Source organism: Ovis aries, chromosome 20, assembly GCF_016772045.2.
Source record: "Ovis aries strain OAR_USU_Benz2616 breed Rambouillet chromosome 20, ARS-UI_Ramb_v3.0, whole genome shotgun sequence".
In the NCBI taxonomy this organism is placed as follows: Eukaryota; Metazoa; Chordata; class Mammalia; order Artiodactyla; family Bovidae; genus Ovis; species Ovis aries.
This window is the reverse complement of record NC_056073.1, coordinates 24149296-24170788: the sequence shown is the minus strand read 5'-3', so window position 1 is coordinate 24170788 and position 21493 is coordinate 24149296. Positions and strand designations below refer to the sequence as shown.

Here is a 21493-nt window from a genome sequence, read left to right as displayed (position 1 = left end):
GCACTCAAATGTGGGAAAATAATCAATGAAATACTGTTATTATCATAAAAAGACATGTCTGAGTTTGCAAAATTTGGCACTGGAGCGTCTAAATCAGCACTGCCCAACCAAAATATAATGCGAGCCACAAAGAAAACTTAACATTTTCTAGCAGTCAGTTAAAAAATTTGAAAGAAAGAGGTGAGATTAATTTTAATGATACATGTTATTTAGCTCAGCATAGCCGAAACACTGTCATTTTGCATGTAATCAATATGTAAATTTAATAAGACTTTGCGTACAAAGTCTTCAAAACCCAGTGTGTATTTTACCTTAATAGAATATCTTAATTGGTACTACCGAAATTCTTTTTTTAATAAATATTTTGCTTATTGATTTAGGGCTGCGCTGGTCTTTGTTGCTGTGTGCAGGCTCTCTAGTTTCGGGGAGCAGGGACCACCCTCTAGTTGCCGTGCACGGGCTTCTCATTGTGGCGGCTTCTCCTGTCGCAGAGCGCAGGCTCTAGGGTGTGTGGGGTCAACTGTGGCACACAGACTCAGGTGCTTGGCAGCATGTGGAATCCTCCTGGAGCAGGGCTTGAACCCCTCTCCCCTGCATTGGCAGCCGGATTCTTAACCTCTGACCCACCTGGGAAGTCTGGGACTAGCCACTATTCAAGTGCTCAATAATCACATATGGCTAATGGCTAGCACATTGGACAGTGAAGATTTAAAGATTTAGAGTAATGTTAAAGATTTTAGGAGAAGTTTTGGAGGAGAGACACTTCTAAAATCTAACTCGTATTCATCATATTCTCCTCTCACAAAAATCAGACTGAATGGCGACCTCGAAAAGGCAAAGAAATCATTGTGATCTTCATGAAAAGAGGAGAGGAGGTCTAGGACTCTCTGGGGGATACGGGGAGTGTTTATGAGCTGCTGGAATAAGTGTTAAGTCAAGAGTTTTTGGCAACGTGCAAAATCAATGCCTTTTATCAGAAAGAGCCTCAGACTCAGGTCCTACTTTGCCCTTCACATTGGCACATTTACTTACCCATTAATCCATTAATATGTGGTTGTTGTTTAGTTGCCAAGTCATGTCTGATTCTTTGTGACCCCATGGACTGTAGGCTGCCAGACCCCTCTGTCCATGGGATTTCCCAGGCAAGAATACTGGAGTCGGTTGCCATTTCCTCCTCCAGGACATCTTCCCCAATCCAGGGATCAAACCTGAATCTCCTGCAGTGGCAGGAGGATTCTTTACCACTGAGTCACTTGGGAATCCCCTCTATATGGAACTCATTATTTTTTAACTGGAAACTAGAGTAGATTATCTATCAAAGTCCCTTCCAACTCTTTATAGGACAGAATTTTTAAAATTTCAGGTCCTTTCAATAAAAGATTCATAACTTATTTTGCTGAAGGATCCAATCTTTAAAGTTGAGTGAATGGGTAGGGGAGGTAAAAAGTGAAATACAGGAAGCCTGGGTTAGCTCTGCTTCACAGGTGCAGAGGGCTTCCCAGATAGCTCAGCTAGTAAAGAATCTGCCTGCAACGCAGGGGACCCTGGTTTGATTCCTGGGCTGAGCAGTTCCCCTGGAAAATGGACAGGCTACCCACGCCAGTATTCTTGGGCTTCCCTGGTGGCTCAACTGGTAAAGAATCTGCCTGCAATGCGGGAGATCTGGTTTGATCCCTGGGTTGGGAAGATCCCCTGGAGGAGGGCATGGCAACTCATTCCCGTATTGTTGCTTGGAGAATTCCATGGACAGAGGAGCCTGGTGGGCTGCTGTCCATGGGATCCTGAAGTGTTAGACATGACTGATTGACTAAGCACACACACACACAGGTGCAGGAAGGACGTTTGAAGTAGTGAAGTTGGACTGGCAGCTTTGGCAATTCACGTTTTTTAAAAAATAATTTTATTTATTATTTATTTGTAATTAGAATGTAATTGCTTTATGACGTTGTGTTAGTTTCTGCTGTACAACAGTGTGAATCAGCTGTAAGAATACACGTGTCCCCTCCTTTTTGAGCCTCCCTCCCGTCCCCTTATCCCACCCCTCCAGGTCATCACAGAGCAGCGCTGAGCTCCCTGTGCTCCCCAGCAGCTTCCACTAGCTGTCTATTTCACATGTGGTAGTGCTCCCCTCTCAGTTCATCCCACCCTCTCCTTCCCCACCAGGTCCACAAATCCGTTCTCTACATCCGTGTCTCTATTCCTGTCCTGCAAATAGGTTCATCAGTGCTATTTTTCTAGGCTCCATGTATATGCGTTAATATATGATATTTGTTTTTCTTTTTTCTGACTTACTTCACTTTGTATGACAGACTCTTTATTCATCTACATTGCTACAAATGACTCAGTTTCATCCCTCTTTATTGCAGAGTGATATTCCGTTGTATCTGTGTACCACGTCTTAATCCATTCATCCGTCGATGGCAATTCATGGGTGATTCATACGGATTTCCACTTTCTGCCCTCAGATCTCTGCTGCCTGAAGCACAGGAGGGTGTGTACTCCCTGGAAGTGCAGGCTGGGGGACAGGTGGTAGGCAGCCCACATCCAGGACCACAAGACAGCTGCACTTTCAAGGTGGGTTCCAAGGAGGGAGGAAAGTGTGTTTGCCTGATCTGAGGGTGTGCTTACATTGTTGACAAGCAAGTTACATCTCAGCTAGGGAGTCTGTCTGCTTTGCCAGGATGAGAGTACAGGTAGATGATATTCATGGGGTTTCTGAGACTATCTTAAGAAAGTAAAAATAGAGCATGTGAATGTCAGGATCTTGCTAAGTGCTTTATACTCATAAACTTAATACAACAATTTTATGGGGTAGTTTTTTTATTTTCCTGCTTTTACAGATGAGAAACCTGGGACTCAGGGAGATTAAATAATTTGGCCGTGTCGTCCAGTTTATAGATTGTAGAGCCAGGATTTGAACCAGCATCTAAATCCTCATTTAAATGGAAGCCCATAGAGGAGCCTCAAAGATTACCATTGGGCATCAGTGGTTCATCTTACAGAGATCATCTGGAGTGTCAGCGTGGTGAAGGGACTCAGGGACCCAAGCTGTACCTTCCTCTCTGCTTCACAGTTGATTTCTGCTTCTCTTTCCGATCCTCAACCAAAAGGGCGTTGGCTGCTGCAATTCTCCTTCAAGCTCAGAGACAGCCAAAAGCAACCAGGGCAGGTGGGGTGGGGGTGGTTGGGGGAGAGAGAGTGAGAGAGAGTTTATGAGCCAATGCCTGGGCTTATTTCAGAGGTTCCATATGCATTAATTTTACATTGGGGCTTAATGTTGTTTCGTCTACTGCCCATTTCAGATTGGTTTTATTAATACACTAAAATAATCTCTGAAAGCATAGGTTCTAGACTTTCTATAATGGGCAGTGGTTCAGCAGGGCCCCTTGCCATGGTTGTACTTCCCACAAGGAGCCTCCATTTAAGAGGGTTCCTAAGAGCACAGTTTAGTTATTAACTAATGCTCCTTTACAACAAGTCTTCGTTTTCTAAATTCATCTCTCATACAATCTGCATTTTAATATAGGCAATTCATCTTTAGAATTTGCCATCTATTCACATTTAGCAACTTGTTTCTCCCTCCAAGGGAATCTTGTTTTCCAGAATTTTGCTTCTGCACATATGGGGCAGAAAGAAAAAAATTATTCTTTTTTATTAAGACTCGCACCGCCACCTCTACAGTGTCTCAATGAATAAAACAGAAGAGAGATGGCCGGGCATGGTCCTTAATCACCATGCTGTTTTTGGTTTTGATGGCCTTTCACCCCAGATAATAGTTTTCCTACTGATTAAAAGATTAGGAAGGAGAGAGAGGGGAAAGAAAAGAAACACTTCCTAAAATCACACATTAAAGATAGCAAGTCCTTCAGTGGTTCCCCGAACTCGGTAAGTTGATGAAAAATCACCAGGGGATGCAGTTAATGAGAGGCATTCTGAGCTGAAGGAAACCCAGTGTCTGCCTTTGTTTGGGGACTGGGGCTAGGGGAACCGTGTGTATTAAAAATTAATTCCACCTCGCCAGTCCACTCCAAAGAGCCTGCTGCAGGCACTGACAAGTTAGAACAGCTCACAGAAGGTTTATCAAGCAGCTGGTGGCTCGGCTTTGTCACTCTCATCCTCTGCTTCTCAGCTCCCCATCTTGCTGCTGCCGACCCTACTTGGGCTCAGGGATCAGCATGAGGAAAGCCGGATTTGGAAGCTCATTAATTTTTCACTCTGTCACGTCTCTAGCTTGGTGGGTGACCAGAGGCCTGTTTCTCTTAAAAAAGTACCGCTTTATGTCATGTCAGCTCACAGAGAAATCACAAGTGAAGCCCTTTCCGAGGTTTCCTTCTGAGCCTGCTCCACCACCCTGAGGACCTGGGAGGGGTGATGAAGCTTTCTTTCCGCTGCTCTTCTGGAGGAAGGCATACAGCTGAAGGGTAGACCTTGTATTTTAAGCTGGAAGTTGACAGGTGTGTTTTCTTGTGTGGTTTGGACTTGGTTGTTTCATCTGCCTCCGTTTGTAACATCTGGGAGATGGGGCAGTAACCACTGCTCTGTTTCACGAAGCTCCCATGATAAAGTCCCAGTGGGCATGACAGTGGTCTGAAAGGTGTCCTGGCGGGAGGTGGAGGTCTGGGTGCGGGAGGAGGCTGGGAGAGAGGGAGTGTACGTTTGGCAAGTGTGTGTGGAGCTGTGTTAATCTTTATCCTTCGGTGCCATCAGAGACAGCTCCCAGCCTGTGAAGTCACAGCGTTCTTCTTTTGACCCCCAGACTGTGCATATTTTCTGTGCACTCTTTTCTGACCTTTTCTGTTAGGAAGCGAGGAAACTAACCTTGATGACAGACTGCACCGATGTGTGAATCAATACGTAAAGCCCGCACTTGCCAAGACACCGTCAATGTCTGTTGATTCACGATGTCTGATGAGGGCTGGTGATTAACACCAGAGTTACTCTTTAGTGGCCTCCTCCCTGGGAAGGAGGACTCCTGGGGTGCTGGAAGCTGACCAAGCGAAACAACTTGCTGTCTTGGCTTTGCGGACGGGAGGTACAGTAGGTTTGGGGAGGGAAGGTGGTCTAGGTGTCTGTAAGAGTTGGGGGTGAGGGTAGCAGGGTGGGGAGACTGGGTCTCCTCCTGGGTGAATCGTTAGCATGGGGCTCAAACGGCGGCCAGGGCAGTCCATCCTTATGACTCTCTGTTTCTTCCCAGTCTCCCTGACTGTGAAATGCTGCATTCTGGGACTAACCCAGAGGATGATAGGTGATATGAGATTCCTGGAATTGTCTCCTTTTCTCCTTTGCTTCCGGGTAGTGTGTCAGTTGTCTCAGATGGGGCCTCTCCATGCATTCACAAAAATGTAAATGTTTCCTTATACAAGGCTGTGCCCAGGGACACAACCAATGACTTAGGCCCTGCCCCTGCCTCTCTGGAACTTATAGTTAGCACATGATGTGCTTCAGGGGGTGACTTGAGTGCCATGACCAGGCTCCCCCTGCCTCTCCCATCCGAGCTGCTTTCCTCCTTGGAGAATAATGTTGCTTCTCATTCGTTGCATCATGTTCCCCTGCCCCCGCCACCCCCCAACAGGCACCTTCCATTTTCCCGAACAAGTCTCCCTTGGGTATCTTTCAAACTTCTAATTTTCTTAGCTTGCTTATCCCTACCAAGGTACTGGCTGATAATAATTTAAGTTGCAATCCTTTCAATGTAAATAAGCAAATTATTGTCCAAAAAAGTTAAAAAAAAAAAACCACTTCAAGACCCCAAGATATCAAGTTGCAATAATGGAATTAAAAGGTTGGTATTTTGAAGCATGGCTTGCCTACCTTTCCTTTGGTAAAACATGCTCCTGGTATGACCGGTGGGCTGGTAGAAACAGACTTGCCCAGGTGTGAGTGATAATGGTGCAGGGGAGACAGATGACCTTGTCAGATTCCCTTGACCTCATCTATGGAAGAACTATGACAACATCTATCGTCTCTGCTTCATGGAAATATCATGAAAATGGAAAGAAGTAGAAGTGATTTGAGGAAATACAGCGACTTGCTTCCGTAGATGAATGGTCTGTGAGGAATGGCAGGCTTCTTGTGTGTGGTGTTGTGCTGTTCTGATGAAATGCTTACCGTGATAACTCTTTCTAAACAGTTTTCCAGGGCACAGACACCAATTGTTTACCAAGTTAATCCAGCCAGTGGAGTTCCAGGTAAGAAATCTATTAAGAAAGGAGTAAATAGGAATCTCTTTAACAAAGCTATGGTAAACCCTTCGACCCTGGTAGATGGTCTCTATAAACAGCAAAATCTTACCGCTTCTCTGATGTTGTTTTGAAGGTGAGTGTCAACCCCTGGTTTACTTTAACCCTGGTTTGGTTTCACCTCTGGGCACTTTTGCTCTATGACGCCACTGATAATCAAAGGAATCCTTACGTGAAAAGAAAGAGAGACCAGCAAAACCAAACCAGGTGTTGCTGGAGAATGGAGAAAATAGACGTCATCATCACTCCTAAGTGTATAATCATCCACATGCTAGCAAACCTTTATTGACCCTCTCTGGGAGCCAGGATCTGTTCTAAGCTTTTGGTTTGTATTATCTCATTAGATCCTCATAACACCTAGTGCTATAAGAACTATTATTGGTTCCATTATGGAGATGAGAAAATGAGGTACCAAAAAGTTAAGTAATTTGTCTAAAGGCATGCCCCTAACGAGTGGTCAAGCTGAGGTTTGGACCCAGACAGAATCTAGAGTGGGCCCATGTACCTTACATTGATTGTATTTTGTATTGAGCCTAGTTGGGTGCCACTTGGAAGGCCGTTAACTCTTGTCCTTATCCTGGGAGTTTGGTTATGAGCTAGAGAGCACACCGATATGCAGAGACCAAGAGCACAGAAAAGAAGAGAGAGAATGCTGGTGGGGTCGAGGCTGGACGTAAAAGAAAGGGGCGCAACTAAGACCTGCCAAACCTGCTTTAAAACTAACAGTGCACAGAGCTAGGATTACATACAATTTGCAGTCTGATTCTTGACAAATTCCTATATCTATTTGAGGTTTTTCATTTGTTCAGGGATTCCAGATGGTATAAGTATGGGGATACAAGTTGTTCAATTTTTACTTGTGACTATGTCTCAATACATGAACTGATGTAGTTTCGAATGGCTCAAAAATGTCGAAATGAATATCCGAGTCACTGAGAAGTGTCTCTGGTGCATCTGTACAGAAACACAGATATATGTGTTTTTTAAATTACATCCTGAAGAATATGAGTTTGGCATTATTAGTGCACATTATTCAATAATCAAGACATGATCATGTTTTATTAAAAAGAGATGTGACCTGTGAAAGTCACACGCTGTCATTTGGCTCCCCCTGTTTGGACGATAGAAGCCTTGTTAGGATGAGGGATGAGGAGGGAGCCTGTTGTGAGCGGTGTGACGCAGGGAATCAGCTGGCACTCAGATTAATCAAGGCCATTTCTCCCACCCAGTTTGAGTTCTTCACACTGTCTTCTCCACCTTCGGGGAGAACTGGTTGGAGTGCTCCCTCTGGGCAGGATCCACACGGCTGCATCTTCAAAATCACTTTCCAGACGATTACTCTCATTTCCTTTGGGAAGCCTGCCCAGAGTAGCAGCCACGGAGATGGGGGAGGTAGCGGGGACAGCAGAGATATTTTGTGAGCAGTTGATTTCCTATATGTGGTTAACAATCCTCCACTGTGACGTGGAATCCACCCCCTACCTCCCCCAGCTCATGGTCTGGCTTAGCCATTTGTCAGCTGCTGTTGGGCTTCTTTGTTCAGAAATAAGACAAAAACGCACGGGAATTCCTAGTTTCTATAACCTCCTATTCGTTTTTAAAATGGTGCCCATCAGTTGTAGAAATCATGCCTGCCAAAGCCAGGAAACTGATCATTTAGCCCTGATGAAATGAAGTGAGTTATTTTGCTGGATGGGACGGCAGTGGAGACCTTCAGACTCTATGTGTTGTGTTGTGATTAGTCGCTCAGTCACATCCAGTTCTTCGCAACCCCATGGACTGTAGCCCACTGGCCTCCCCACAGGGCTCCTCTGTCCACTGTGATTCTCCAGGCAAGAATACTGAAGTGGGTTGCCATACCCTCCTCCAGGGGATCTTCCCAACCCAGGGACTGAACCCAGGTCTCCTGCATTGCAGGCAGATTCTTTACTGTCTGAGTCACCAGGGAAACCCAAGAATACTGGAGTGGGTAACTTATCCCTTCTCCAGGGGATCTTCCTGACCAAGAAACTGGACCAGGTTCTCCTGCATTGCAGGCAGATTCTTTGCCAGCCGAGCTACCAGGGAAGCCCTAGGCTTCCGCCAATCCCATGACCTTTGTCTAAGTCGACTAACTTGCCCCTCATTGTACTCGTTCCCTGGTCAAGTGCCTGCCGTACTTCCTGGAAGTTTTCCATTGTTTTTGGACCAGTCATCCAATGACTGCAGCTAAAATCACTTCCTATTAATAAAACATATGCACAGCATGTCAGGAAGCATTACTTCTTGGTCATATTCTTTTTTGGCCTTAAGTGTAGCCGTGAAGAAATTCAAAGTCCTCTGAAGTCGGTGGCCTCATGAGCCCTATAGGTGCCCTTCCCTCTTCTAATTTTGAGGTTTTGTCTAGTTAACCAGCACCTCTCTTATCTCTTAGCATTGTGATACTGGAAGATGACAGCCTCAATGGTTAAAATTCTATCATTATTTGGAAGGCATACTCTTGCAGGTTGTGGGATTGTGTGGTGAACTTGAACTGCATTGCCTTGCTATGCTATGTTTGCTTCAAACCTTGTTTCATGCATTTCCACAGATCTAAATCTCGGTGCTTTTCAACTGGAGGAAGTCAGCTCAAGTAGCTGCTGGTATGGGCCCCAGAATGTTTCTGAGAAGGGGCTGTTCTAGATTTCTTTCCCAGGTCCTCTGAGCAGAGACGTTGGGGGTAGTGCTGAGAGTGCCCTTGATGAAAAGGGTTGTTGATGCCTGCTCCCCTAATCCTACAAACTCAAAAGAGGCGAGTGTCAGGGAAAAGCTTGCTACCCAATGGGAATCTCTGCAAATTGCATAGAGGAGACCCAGCTGAGAAAGTCATGCATTCATCAGTGAGCAAGGCAGTGTGAGCTGCCTGTGGATCCCCATTTTGCCTGATGTTTGAACATGAGTATTTTTGTTGAATGAATAACACATGCAGTGGCTCATTCTTTAAGCCAGGGCTCTGTTGCTCTCTCATGTCCTTTCTGACTTCCTACCCGATTGGTTCATCCATGACATTTATCTTTTGTACTCTGAGATACAGAAAAAAGTTTAGTATTTTTGAATATCCCACCAGATTGTGTGATGTGAGCCTTCTCTTACCACATGTGTCCAGAGGAAAGTCACATGGAACACTCCCAAAGAATATTATTCTTAAATCTCGTGTAGGTGAGTGGTCTATACACAGCCAAGAGAGGGGAGCAAGGCAGTGTATTTCAGCAGGCCCCTCCCTCCCTTCCTCCATCCCTCCCTCCCGGGGAATGAGGAAGGCCTGCTCTTCCTTCCGCTCCATACCTACGTGATAAAGTCTGCACTGGCGATGGTTGATTATTTTTGCTTCCTTGATATCGAAGACTGGGTCATACTTGGTGATCCTTTCCTGTTGTACAATTTATAAAACTGTGTTAGTATTCTGAGTCACGACCAGTTTGGCCATTTTGGGTAGAGGTAACTGAAAAAAAAATACAGTTTATGTTATATATTTAGAGTGTGAGCTGAATAGGTTAATTAAAAAAATTTTTTTTCAAACAGGAAAGCTAATACATGTGTATGGCTGGATTATCACTGGAAGGTCAGAAACCTTTGATTTTGATGCTGAGTACATTGATAGGTAAGTGTGTGCTTGTTTCTGCGTTCGACCTGTTACAGATATGCAGGATTGCTCCCTGAGACCGGCTTCCTTGATAGCAATAAATTGTGAGCAGTTGGCACAGAACTGCTATTTTCCTCTTTGCAGTTTATGGTCCCTGGTGAGCTGGGCTTCAGCAAACTTGGCTAATGTAATTGCAACTGGTCGATTAAGTCGGTCCATTTATTTACTGACAACTAGTCACTCTGGGCACAGTGTGAGTTGTACTGTAATTGCGTCTGTGGATTTTCTTTCTTGATTCTTCCCCTTCTCCTTCTTGTTTCTCAGGCTGGAATAAATCTTTTATAACCATGTGTGAACCTGACCACTGTAACATCCTTGTTTGTTATCCATCTGTATATTTAGAAATTCTGTTAGTGTGATCAGAGGAAAATGTACAGAAAGCCATTGAGCTATTTTTAAAATTTATTTTATTGAAGTCTAGTTGATTTACAATGTTGTGTTAATTTCTGCTGTATAGCAAAGTGATTCAGTTTTATGTCTATATGTTTATCTATATATACATTCTTTTTCATATTATTTTCCATTATGGTTTATCACAGGACACTGAATATATTTCCCTGTGCTATAACGTATGACCTTATTGTTTTTCCATCCTATTAGTATATGTAATAGTTTGCATCTGTTAATCCCAAGCTCCTGGTCCTGTCTTCCTCCTCTCCTCCTCCCGCTTGGCAACTGCAAGGCTCTTCTCTATGTCTGTGAGTCTTTCTGTTTTGAAGATAAGTTCATTTGTATCATATTTTAGTTTCCACATGTGAGTGATGTCATATGGTGTTTGTGCGAGCAATTGAGTTTTTAATATTTTGGGGGAATGATTAAGGCTTCTCTAGTAGCTTAGTGGTAAAGAATCTGCCTGCCAAGCAGGATACAGGGGTTTGATCCCTGGGTCAGGAAGATCCCTTGGAGGAGGAAATGGCAACCCACTCCAATATTCTTGTCTGGGTGATCTGATGGACAGAGGACCTTGGTGGGCTTGCAAAGAGTCGGGTACATAGGATGCTGATGTGACTTTTTCCACTGGAGACTTTTAAAGTGGAAAGTGATACTAGTGAATCCTTAATGCCAGGGAAGGGGTAGAACAGAACAGAAAGTGTTGAAATTGAGATGTTCATGAGTACCTCTAAGCAACTGTGGTTACTCAGCATGAAGCAGTTATAGTGAGGATTTCACTTTCACTTTCATGCATTGGAGAAGGAAATGGCACTCCAGTGTTCTTGCCTGGAGAATCCCAGGGGTAGGGGAGCCTGGTGGGCTGCCGTCTATGGGGTCGCACAGAGTCGGACACGACTGAAGCGACTTAGCAGCAGCAGCAGCAGCTTAAGGTAGAAAGACCACAGCTTCATGAGATGCTCTGCTGAGAGACACTGCATAGTATGTCTAATTTTTCCTCTACCCCTTGGATAGAATGGGGGGATCCTCATGTTCTGCTACAAATCTTTGATTTTGAAGTTGACTGCTTTCAGGATCTACATTTCTGGCATAAAATAATGGTCAGGGAATTCCCTGGCAGCCCAGTGGTTAGGACTCGGCCCTTTTCACTGCTATGGCCACAGCTGGATCCCTAGTTAGGGAGTTAAGATACAAGCTGTGCTGTGGCCTAATAATAATAGTAATAATAGTCAACTTGTCTTGAATGGAAATTACTCTTCCCATGGAGGCTTGAAGCCCCAAGTACATCCCAAGTACGATATGCCATACTCGGTACTTGGTGTCATCACAGCCTTGGTCTGGGATACTGTTTAGGAGGAACACAGGCATACACTCCTCAGTGGCTCTGTATAGACCCAGTATAGTCAAGGGAGAGATGATGATGATTTTTCTGGAAGGTGCAGTGCTCCCTCACTGGTGTGAAAGTATGCGCCACAGATGAGTGTAATGCACCCTGCCCTAGGGTTGAGGGTCTGATTTAGCATCTCCTCAGGGGCAGTTCCCAGCCACCTGCACTAATGCCCCGTAAGTTAAGAGATGAATGTTCACAATAGTGTTTCCTCTGAGTTTTTCCAGAAATGTTAGCAGAGAGCACTCCCTCTTGACTTGTGTCTGTTGTTCCTCTTTTGTATCCAGTCCACTGATTTTGGAAGCTCAGGGAGACAAATGGATCACTCCTTGCTCTCTTGTAAACAGACAGACGGGATCCCGGTGAGTATCTTTCTTGCCAACATTTATGTTCTTAGGTTCTCCGACGTGGGCATAGCACACACACAAACATCTATTTTTAATATAAAGCACCCATGCCTGTTGACTGCCTTATCTTTAGACTTCCTAGAAATGGCACAGTCATCGATTCACAATGCAACTTGAACGCTTTCTTGAAAAGACAGCTAGCTAATAATAACTGCTTACTGCACGAACACTTTCACACTGAAGGCAGCCAATAACCTTGTAAGTACATACAGCTCTTAGTCTCACTTTACAGATTTGGGAGCTGAGGTACACATAGGTTAAGTAATTGCTCAGAGTCTCACTAAGAGCAAGTGGCAGAGCTGGGATTTGAACCTGGGTCTACTCACTAGCCTCCGGAGTTCATCCTGTTAACCGCTGTACTATATCCAGAGTTCATCCTCTCACCCACTGTACTGTATCGACTAGCCAGAGAGAAAAAACACTAAAGTTTCAGTTGTTTATTTATTACAAGGAAAATTTAGAAAATGAGTATCTATGTGCTTCCTTTTCAGATAATCAACATTTTGCTGGCTTTTTCAAATCACTCGGGACTGAGTGGGTTAACCTTCTGTACCCTATGACTTAGCTTTTTGGGACTAGTGTTTAGAAGAGGCAAATTGTATAATGTGATTTCTTCCTGGTGTCTTTCATTTGTTTGCTCAGAATTTTCCTGTTTCAGGTTCATACTTGCTAATAGACTTTTTTTGGGGGGAGGGTGATAATGATCTTGCTGTCCTTGTCATAAAACAGACTTTGGAAAGAAAGAACCCAATGGAGGTAAGGAGTACGTCAAAGTTTGTCTCTCACACTACGTGTTTGACTGGTAGTGTATGTATTGATGAGAACTCTAGTTAGAATTTTATTCTATTTTACTTTATAACCTTCCTGGCTAAGGAACCAGAGCTTCTGAGGTGAATTGCCAGGTAATTCTTATCTCTCACGTTTTCCTGTTCTTTCCCTAGCTATCCTATCCAGGAGGACCACGGTCTCGGGACTCTGCAGTGTCGTGTGGAAGGCAACTACATTGGTCTGTTTGAGAAGGAACAGCATTTTAAAGTCTTATCCATCTATGTCTCTGTGTCCAGAAAAAAACTATTTCAAGAATTGGTTCCCCTGAGGATGATAATAATAATCACCATTTGTGGAGAATTCTCTGAGAGACGCTATGGGAAGCAGCTTAAATATAAACTAAATGAATCCTCACACATGCACTTGTGAGGCTGGTGGGATTCTTCTCGCTTTATAGGTGGGAAAGTTGAAGCTAGTAACCAGTGGAGCAGGATTTATCACTCTTGGCCAAACTCCAAGCCAGTTCTTAGCTGCTCTATTGCTATTACATTTATCCTTTTATTGTTAGAAGTTGCCATTGCTGATGGTGCGAGTCTGGAATGTGTTTATTTCGAGCACTGTTAGAGAAGTTAAGGTGTGGGTGGTACCTTGGTGATCGCTGGACTTCTTGGCTTTATGATAGCAATGTCCTGGCCCATGTAGTTCATGCAGGTTCCTGTCTTAATGCTTGTTTCTATTTGTTACAGGCTCCCAGAATGTTAGTTTCTCAGTATTTAACAAAGGAAAGTAAGTAACTGGGAAGAAGCAAATTTATTTTTATCTTACATTATCTACTTTCTAGTCTTGCTTAGTTTTCTTTAACCTTTTATAATGGAAAATTTCAAATGTATACAAACAGTAGTGTAATAAAACTCCAGGTACCTACTTGATTCTTTTTTTTACCTGAGTGAATATAATTGTGTCCTGTGCAGTCATCTGGAAGTGATGTAAATGTTTCAGTGTGATAAAGATACAGAATTTGGGGAATTACTTCTTAAGTAATCTCATAATACTGGAATTTTAAAACAGTGTATAGTTCCATAAAGTGCCTTGTGTCATTCCAGGAAATGACTTCTTCAAATGGAAAGGGTCCAGATTTTATAGAACTCTGGAGACAGAAATGTGCAGTCTGGATTTCTGCTTGCCTTACCTCATGTTCTGACACTATGTACTTTTCAGTGTTTCCTGAAAAGGGCATTGCCTAGCTGATATTAATTTCATTGTGAAGATAATAACACATGACCTATAGCTACTCAGCTCAACATTGGGAGATTTGCTCTTTGTGTCTGTCTCCTTTTTTAGGAAGGAATAAAACTAGTATCTATTGAATACCTCCCATGGGCCATTTCCAAACTAAGCCCTTACACATTCTTTATTCCGTTTAATGCTAGTCACACTCTGTAAAGTAGGTATTATTATTCCTATGTAATTTTCTAGATCAGAAAACAAACTTTGCCCCATTGGTATTCTCTAGTCATCTAAAGGCGCTGGTATCTAAACAGTTTTAAAGATCACTAAAAGTTAGTGATCTTCTTTCAAGCAGTCAATCTAAAAAATGAAATCCCAGATGCAATTTTCATCCAAATCACAATTCTGTGTTTTTTTTTTTCTTTTTTGGAGGTCAGTGATACACAAGGATGCATGGCTGGTCAGTGCGAAGCAAGACCTTTTTCTGTACCAGACGTACTCAGGTATCATTTTCCTTCACGGTATTTCTCGTCCCTTCCCTCACACCACCCTGGCCTCTCTGCCTTCCCCTGGCCATTTCTCTATGATCATTAACACCTGAAGCTTTCCCTGCGGTCATTGATGGCCATTTGGTTTTGTGTGAGAATAGGTTGCTTGTTGAGTGTTGCCTTTAGTTACTATATTAAATTTTTGAATATTAAATTTACTATTTAATTAATTTTTAAAAATTAAATTTAAAATTAAAATATTAAAAGAGGCTTGGTCATGGATTTCTATACAAAATCTAGGGATACAGACTGCGTGAAAGAAGGGGGAATCATCCTTATTGTATGTTCTAAAAGAATAACAGGAAAGAGATGGCGCTGAAAAATCTAAAAGCACATCTTTGTAGTTACTTTAACATCTCACCTCTGAGTATTCCTTCAAGGATTTATGATTTGCTGATACAGATGCTAAGTTTGTGTTGCTATCTGATGAGCATACAAAAAAAGGCAAAATCTGAAAAACTGGAAACTTGCATGGAATTGCGAACTCAGTCCAGGAATAGAAAGCTGACTACTGAAAGTGAGTGCTAGCTTCTCCAGTTGAGTACAGTCTCAAAACCACTGAAAAGTTGTGAGGCTGATGCAGATCCCAGGGGCAGCAGAAATCTACCTTTGCCAAAAGTGCAAGACATGTCCTAAGTCGAGGGGTCGATGCCATTCACTCTCTAGGTGGCCTGCCTCTGTCAAAGCTGAATTTTGACCCTTGCTTTTGTTTTGGAGTGGTAACCACTCATAATTAGCCTCTTTGTACCTTCAGTTAATCAGAGAACATGACTGCTTGTTCGCTTTGAGGGGATGAAACTTAGAACTCTCAAAGTTTGATCATAGGAAGGGAAAAGATCAGAAAAAGTTAAATTCCTGGGGACTTGTGGCATATGACAAGGTAACTCATTCTTTTGCTTAGAGCAAATCACAGACTCATATGTGTAAGCTGAGACCTTGACCAATGCTTGTGAAGTTGAGGCCTCTATAAAGTATAACCTACTGTTCTGTGATGTATAAATACGGTCCTTGAAGTGAGGAGACAGATTTCCTAAGAAAGCCTCATGGTACGCAGGGATTTCTGCTGACAGCATGAGCAACCATGGGGAAACTGCATGGGAAAAGCTGCAATCCCCACTCTTTTCAAATATTGATCCTGTATAGTGGCTCAGACGGTAAAGAATCTGCCTGCAGTGGAGGAGACACAAGAGATGTGGGTTCGATCCCTGGGTTGGGAAGATCCCCTGGAGAAAGACATGGCAACCCACTCCAGTATTCTTGCCTGGAAAATCTCATGGACAGAGGAACCTAGTGGGCTACAGTCCATGGGGTCACAAGGAGTCCGACAGGACTTAGCAACTCAACAGCAGTTGGGTCACATCCTGAATTATAATTGGAAGCTTACTTTTCTTTTCCTCTTGCAGAAATACTGTCTGTGTTTCCAGAAACTGGGAGCCTTGGGGGAAGAACAGACATCACAATTACAGGAGACTTCTTTGACAACCCTGCCCAGGTTACCATTGCAGGTAAGTTGAAATGACTGAAAAGAGTTCATATTTGAATGCTGTAGGATATTATATACCTCTTTTGGCCTGGAGAGGGTGGAAGGGAAGCGATCTTTGCCTCTTCTGACTCCTCCTGGGACCCTGTTCCACAGTCTTTGTCCTATGTTTGGTTGAGACTGGGAAAAGGAAGGGATTTTGGCCCTGCAGCTCTGCAAACATGTAACAGAAATAGAATGTCCTGCTGCAGATACACTCACAAATCAGAGCAAGTCCCTTTGGTGTCCCCATCTGGGGAGGGAAGAGGAGCAAGGGCACAGCTCCTCTTCACAAAAGTATTTCTTTTAAGGGCTTCCCTGGCAGCTCAGATGGCAAAGAATCTGTCTGCATTGCAGGAGACCAGGGCTCAATCCCTGAGTTGGGAAGATCCCTTGGAGAAAGGAATGGTTACCCACTCCAGTATTCTTCCCTGAAGAATTCCATGGATAGAGGAGCCTGGTGGGCTACAGTCCATGGGGTCCCAAAGAGTGGGACACAACTGAGTGACTAACATTTTCACTTTTTTTCACTTTTCACTCCTTCTAAAAGGCAACCTCACTCCCTCCTCCTTCGCCCTGTTTGTAGGAATAAGCAGGAGTGGGTGGGCATTTGTTACACAGATTCTTCTGGAATGCCCCCTTGGCCAATGCTTTTGTGGAACCTGCCTGGAACCCTTTGTTCTGCCAGATGGGATGCTCTTTTAGCTGGTGACACCAAGGATACTGGATGATGTTTTCACACTCTGCTGTCACAGTTCCCTTCCCGAGCTCGGTCATCTCCAGGGAACGGCATGGCTGGCATTGCTTTCTTCCTGATTGTTCTAAGTGGCCTGTGTTCCACTGCTCTGCATTCTCTCTTTCTTGCCTCCTCCCACAACCTTCTCTCTACTCTCCACTTCCGGCCTTTTGCCCTGCGACAGAAGCCTGTCTACTTTAGTGTGGTCCTTTGGCCACATCAGTACCTCCACTGATATTGCTACTGACATCTGTATCTAATTTAAATTTCCCCTCAGGCATTCCGTGTGATATTAGACATGTGTCTCCCAGGAGGATTGAGTGTACCACCAGGGCCCCGAGTAAAGGTGCAAGGCTCTCTGCTCCTCAGGCAGGTAAGGAAGTCGCCACGGCGACATTTTTTAACCACAAGGGGCAGGAAGTGGAAAGGAAGGTGTTTGAATCTGGTCTCAGCTGTTTGATCGGTTGCTCAGTGAGCCGTGCATCATGGATCAGAGCTTTACTTTCAGAGGTATTCTTAGCTTTACTCAGATGCTCGGCAACACCCGGCATTCCTAGCCCCAGGCGACTGAATGGCCAGTGAGGTTCACTGGAAACCACGATCCAGGAAGTGTAACTGCCATCAAGACATCGCCATAGTGATTGGTGGAAAAGCCTGAGCTGCCTCCTCCATGCCCTGGGTCAGTTGCACCCTAGTTCACACTCTAAGAAGACAGAGCAACAGACTGCTTCTTCTATGCTCATAGGACGGTTAGATGAAGCAGAGAGTGGGGTGTAATGGGGTGCATTTAAACGTTGTTTCTTTGCCCTTGTGGGCAGCTCTCTGTTACTCTGAAAAGTAGAGGTGTATTGTGATGGGGCCACCAGAAACAAAGAGGGCAGGGGGGCAGGTGCCACTGTCCTTTTTTACTGTCTACTTTTGGCTGGATCTTCGTTGCTGCACATGGGCTTGCTCCAGTTTCGGCAAGCGGGGGTGACTCTTCGTTGCAGTGCATGGGCTTCTCACCGTAGCGGCTCCTCTTGAGAAGCACAGGCTCCAGACATGTGGGCTTCAGCAGTTGTGGCACACTGGCTTAGTTTCCCCATGGCATGTGGGATCTTCTCCGACCAAGGATCGAACCCAGGTATCCTGAACTGCAAGGCGGATTCTTCACCACTGGACCACCAGGGAAGTCCACCTTCTGTGTTTAAACCTCCTACCCCATGGCTACAAATTGCAAGTGCACCAGGGAAGCACTTTTCTGGGAAGCGTTAGAACAGGATCTCAGGTGTAGTTAGGGATGAAAGGTAGTTGGCGTCTGGAGTCCTACATGCCCCACAAGGGCTGACTTCACAGTTAAATCACAGGCAGGGGAGTTCACCTCCTGAGTCTCATCAAGGGGGGAAACTTTCTAAAGAAAGGCTATTTGGGTGTAAAAACACATTCAAAGCTTAGGCTGGGCATTCTCCAGGTCCCTGATCTGTGGTCTTTACTCAGGGAAAGCTCTAATCCAAAGAAACAAACGACTATATGAAGCAAGTGATGGAGAAAATGTGAGTCTGGATTCAGGGAATAGACAGTCTGATTCCTCTCACAGCAGTTCCTGCTGGAAGCTACCAGGGTAGTGGTAGGGGAATTTCTTGAATGCTGCTGATTTTTTTAACTTGAAGAAATAATTTTTATTGCATTTCTAGGCTTCCTTGTTACATTTAGCAGGCAAGTTTGCAGAATGTTGCTCTAAAATAAGATCAAAAGAGTTTAAAGGGTACATTATAAATAAAATGTGTATGGAAAACATAATGTGGCAGTTCTGGATGGTTGACAATGTCCTTTATACAATGCTTTTGGAATTTCTTTTATGGAAGAGTAATAGGGGTGGGGTGGACAGGCAGCTGTTAACATTCGATCGTTAGCTCTAGACAGGCAGATCACAGTCTCCTCCCCAGGGCCCTCCAGGCTGTCTGGTCTCAGGCTGGCGGGTGAGCTGGGGGTCTCAGGGACAGAATGAGGGCTGTGTCCTGCAGAGCTCCCAAGTCCTCACCACAGCCGCCCACTGACCGGCGCAGGTCTTGAGTCAAGGACGACTTCTCCCCTTATCTCTGCCTCTGTGACCTAATGGAGGCAGGGGTCTCCATGGGTTGCAGTTCATGGATGCAGCCCCAATCTGGGCGGCCTGAGGATCCTGAGGGGCAGCTGGAGTCCTCTGTGATGATGACTGGGTAAGGTCTGGACACCGGAGGGCACCACCAGCTGAGAACTGCCTCCTCAGCTGGGCTGGGCACTGGCAGGAGGACCCAAACTTGCGTGCTGGCCGTACACTCCCTGGGCAGGGTAACCAGCACCTGCAGGGACCCCCCTCCTCTTAACTAGGACCTGGATCTCAGAGGGTGAAGGTTGAGCCTCCGTGGGAGGGACCTTGCCCTTCTTGACAGAACAGAGAATAACATTTGTTTTGATGGAGGTTGGAACATTGTGGCCTGACCTCAAGAACAAAAGATCTGACACCTACAAATTTGCAACAACTAATAACGCCCCTCCCTCACCTTCCCTATAAAATGACTTTGCGGAAAAGCTTTCAGGGAGCTTGGGTTTTTTTAGTCATGAGCCACTCTTCTCGCATGGCCCTGCAGTAAACCTTTCTCTGCTCCAGGCTCCGATGTTTTGGTATTGTTTGGCCTCAGTGCGTGTCGGGCACACAGCCCTGTGTTGGGTAATAATGAATAATAATTCATGCGCTGGGTAACAGGACAAATGATCCTGTTTTGCAGCTGTTCTCAGGAGCAGGCGTGGCACTTGGCAGTGTTCGTCCTTGCAACTGGGATGGTGGTGCTACTGACCTCTAGTGGTAGAGGCTGGAAGTGCTGGTAAACATCCTTCAGTGCTCTGTGAAGTAGCTCAGTTGTGTCCGACTCTTTGCGACCCCATGGACTGTAACCTACCAGGCTCCTCTGTCCATGGGATTTTCCAGGCAAGAATACTGGAGTGGGCTGCCATTTCCTTCTCCAGGGCATCTTCCCAATCCAGGGATCGAACCCGGGTCTCCTGCATTGCAGACAGATGCTTTACCTTCTGAGCCGCCAGGGAAGTAGCCCTTAAAACGCATTGCAGGCAGCACCAGGGAAGCCCCACAACGGAGTTATCCAGCCCCAAACATCAATACTGCTAAGCCTGAGAAACCTCAAATAGTACATTAAAATATGCTGTTATTTTTCTGCTTATTCCTTATCTGTTTCCCCTTCTTAGGATTTAACAGGGAATAACAACAGGAATTTAAAATAATAATAACAGCCCTAGCTATCCTTTACTGAGTACTTATATTTCCGGCTCTTTGTATATATACTTTAAGCTCCCTTAGTCTTTTTCCCTCCAGAGTTGTCAAACTGACTTTACTTCTCCCCACGGCTTTATTGAGATGTAACTGCCGTGTAACTCAGCTCCCGTAGTCTTTAGAGCAGTTTCTCTGTTTACTATTGACCCCATTTTGATGCAGGAGAAAAGGAAGATGTGAAGCAGTTTGCTCAAAGCTGCCCATCAAGTAAGTGGTAGAGCTGGACTCTCAACCCACCCATGGGTGATTCCAGAGCTTTTACCGGCAACCCAATTAGTAGCCAGTATTGATCACACAATGCAGTATATTAAAAAGCAGAGACATTACTTTGCTGGCAAAGGTCTGTCTAGTCAAAGCTGTGGTTTTTCCAGTAGTCATGTTTGGATGTGAGAGTTAGACTATAAGGAAAGCTGAGTGCCAAAAATTGATGCTTTTGAACTGTGGTATTGGAGAAGACTCTTGAGTGTCCCTTGGACAGCAAGGAGATCAAACCAGTCAATCCTAAAGGAAGTCAGTCCTGAACATACATTGGAAGGTCTGATGCTGAAGCTGAAGCTCCAATACTTTGGCCACCTGATGTGAAGAGCTGACTCACTGGAAAAGACCCTGATGCTGGGAAAGATTGAAGGCAGGAGGAGAAGGGGACGACAGAGGATGAGATGGTTGGATGGCATCACTGACTCAATGGACATGAGTTTGAGCAAGCTCCTGGAGTTGGTGATGGACAGGGAAGACTGGTGTGCTGCAGTCCATGGGGTTGCAAAGAGTTGGACATGACTGAGCAACTGAACTGAACTGATTGATCACACATATGCCTTTGGTCTCAGGTTTTTTTTTTTTATATAAAACACAATTAAATAGATGACATTTAGAATGTTATGCAATGGCAGCCTGTCACACGATTTGCTGCCTGTTCACAAACTGAGGTCAAGACTCATGAAAAATGTGAGGATTGCCAGTTTTCTGAGATAAAGAGGGTTTAGGGAATAGAGTTCTCATGACATTAAAAGATTCTGAAGTGCACTCCTGGCTTCACAGGCCTTTGATTGCTTTTTCACACTTTTCTCTTATCTGGACACTCCCATTAAAAAGAGCTCCTTTGCTTTTTATGGTCCTCTGAGAAGATGCCCCCTTACTGCTCCTTGTCAGGTGTCTTTCTCAGAGGCTGAATTCTTACACCTAGCAGTAGTTTCCCCTTTCTAGAACATTTATATTATCTTTATTGTATTTTGGGGGGGTATTCTTTCACTTTTATGTATTAGGGTAAAATTGCTTTACAATGTTGTATAAGTTTCTGCTGTACA

At 44.5% G+C, this 21493-nt stretch overlaps 1 protein-coding gene across 3 annotated transcripts in view; it reads left to right on the top strand.

The window, feature by feature from the left end:
- PKHD1 (PKHD1 ciliary IPT domain containing fibrocystin/polyductin) overlaps positions 1 to 21493 on the top strand; it is a 454852-nt gene that overhangs the window by 9053 nt on the left and 424306 nt on the right. For all 3 annotated transcript variants that reach the window (XM_060403704.1, XM_060403705.1, XM_027959080.3), the window contains exons 5-13: positions 2466 to 2574; positions 6131 to 6188; positions 9780 to 9858; positions 11965 to 12039; positions 13026 to 13090; positions 13599 to 13638; positions 14512 to 14582; positions 16031 to 16132; positions 17160 to 17255. In XM_060403704.1, coding sequence (XP_060259687.1) covers positions 2466 to 2574; positions 6131 to 6188; positions 9780 to 9858; positions 11965 to 12039; positions 13026 to 13090; positions 13599 to 13638; positions 14512 to 14582; positions 16031 to 16132; positions 17160 to 17255 — 695 coding nt within the window. The remainder of the gene's footprint in view (positions 1 to 2465; positions 2575 to 6130; positions 6189 to 9779; positions 9859 to 11964; positions 12040 to 13025; positions 13091 to 13598; positions 13639 to 14511; positions 14583 to 16030; positions 16133 to 17159; positions 17256 to 21493) is intronic.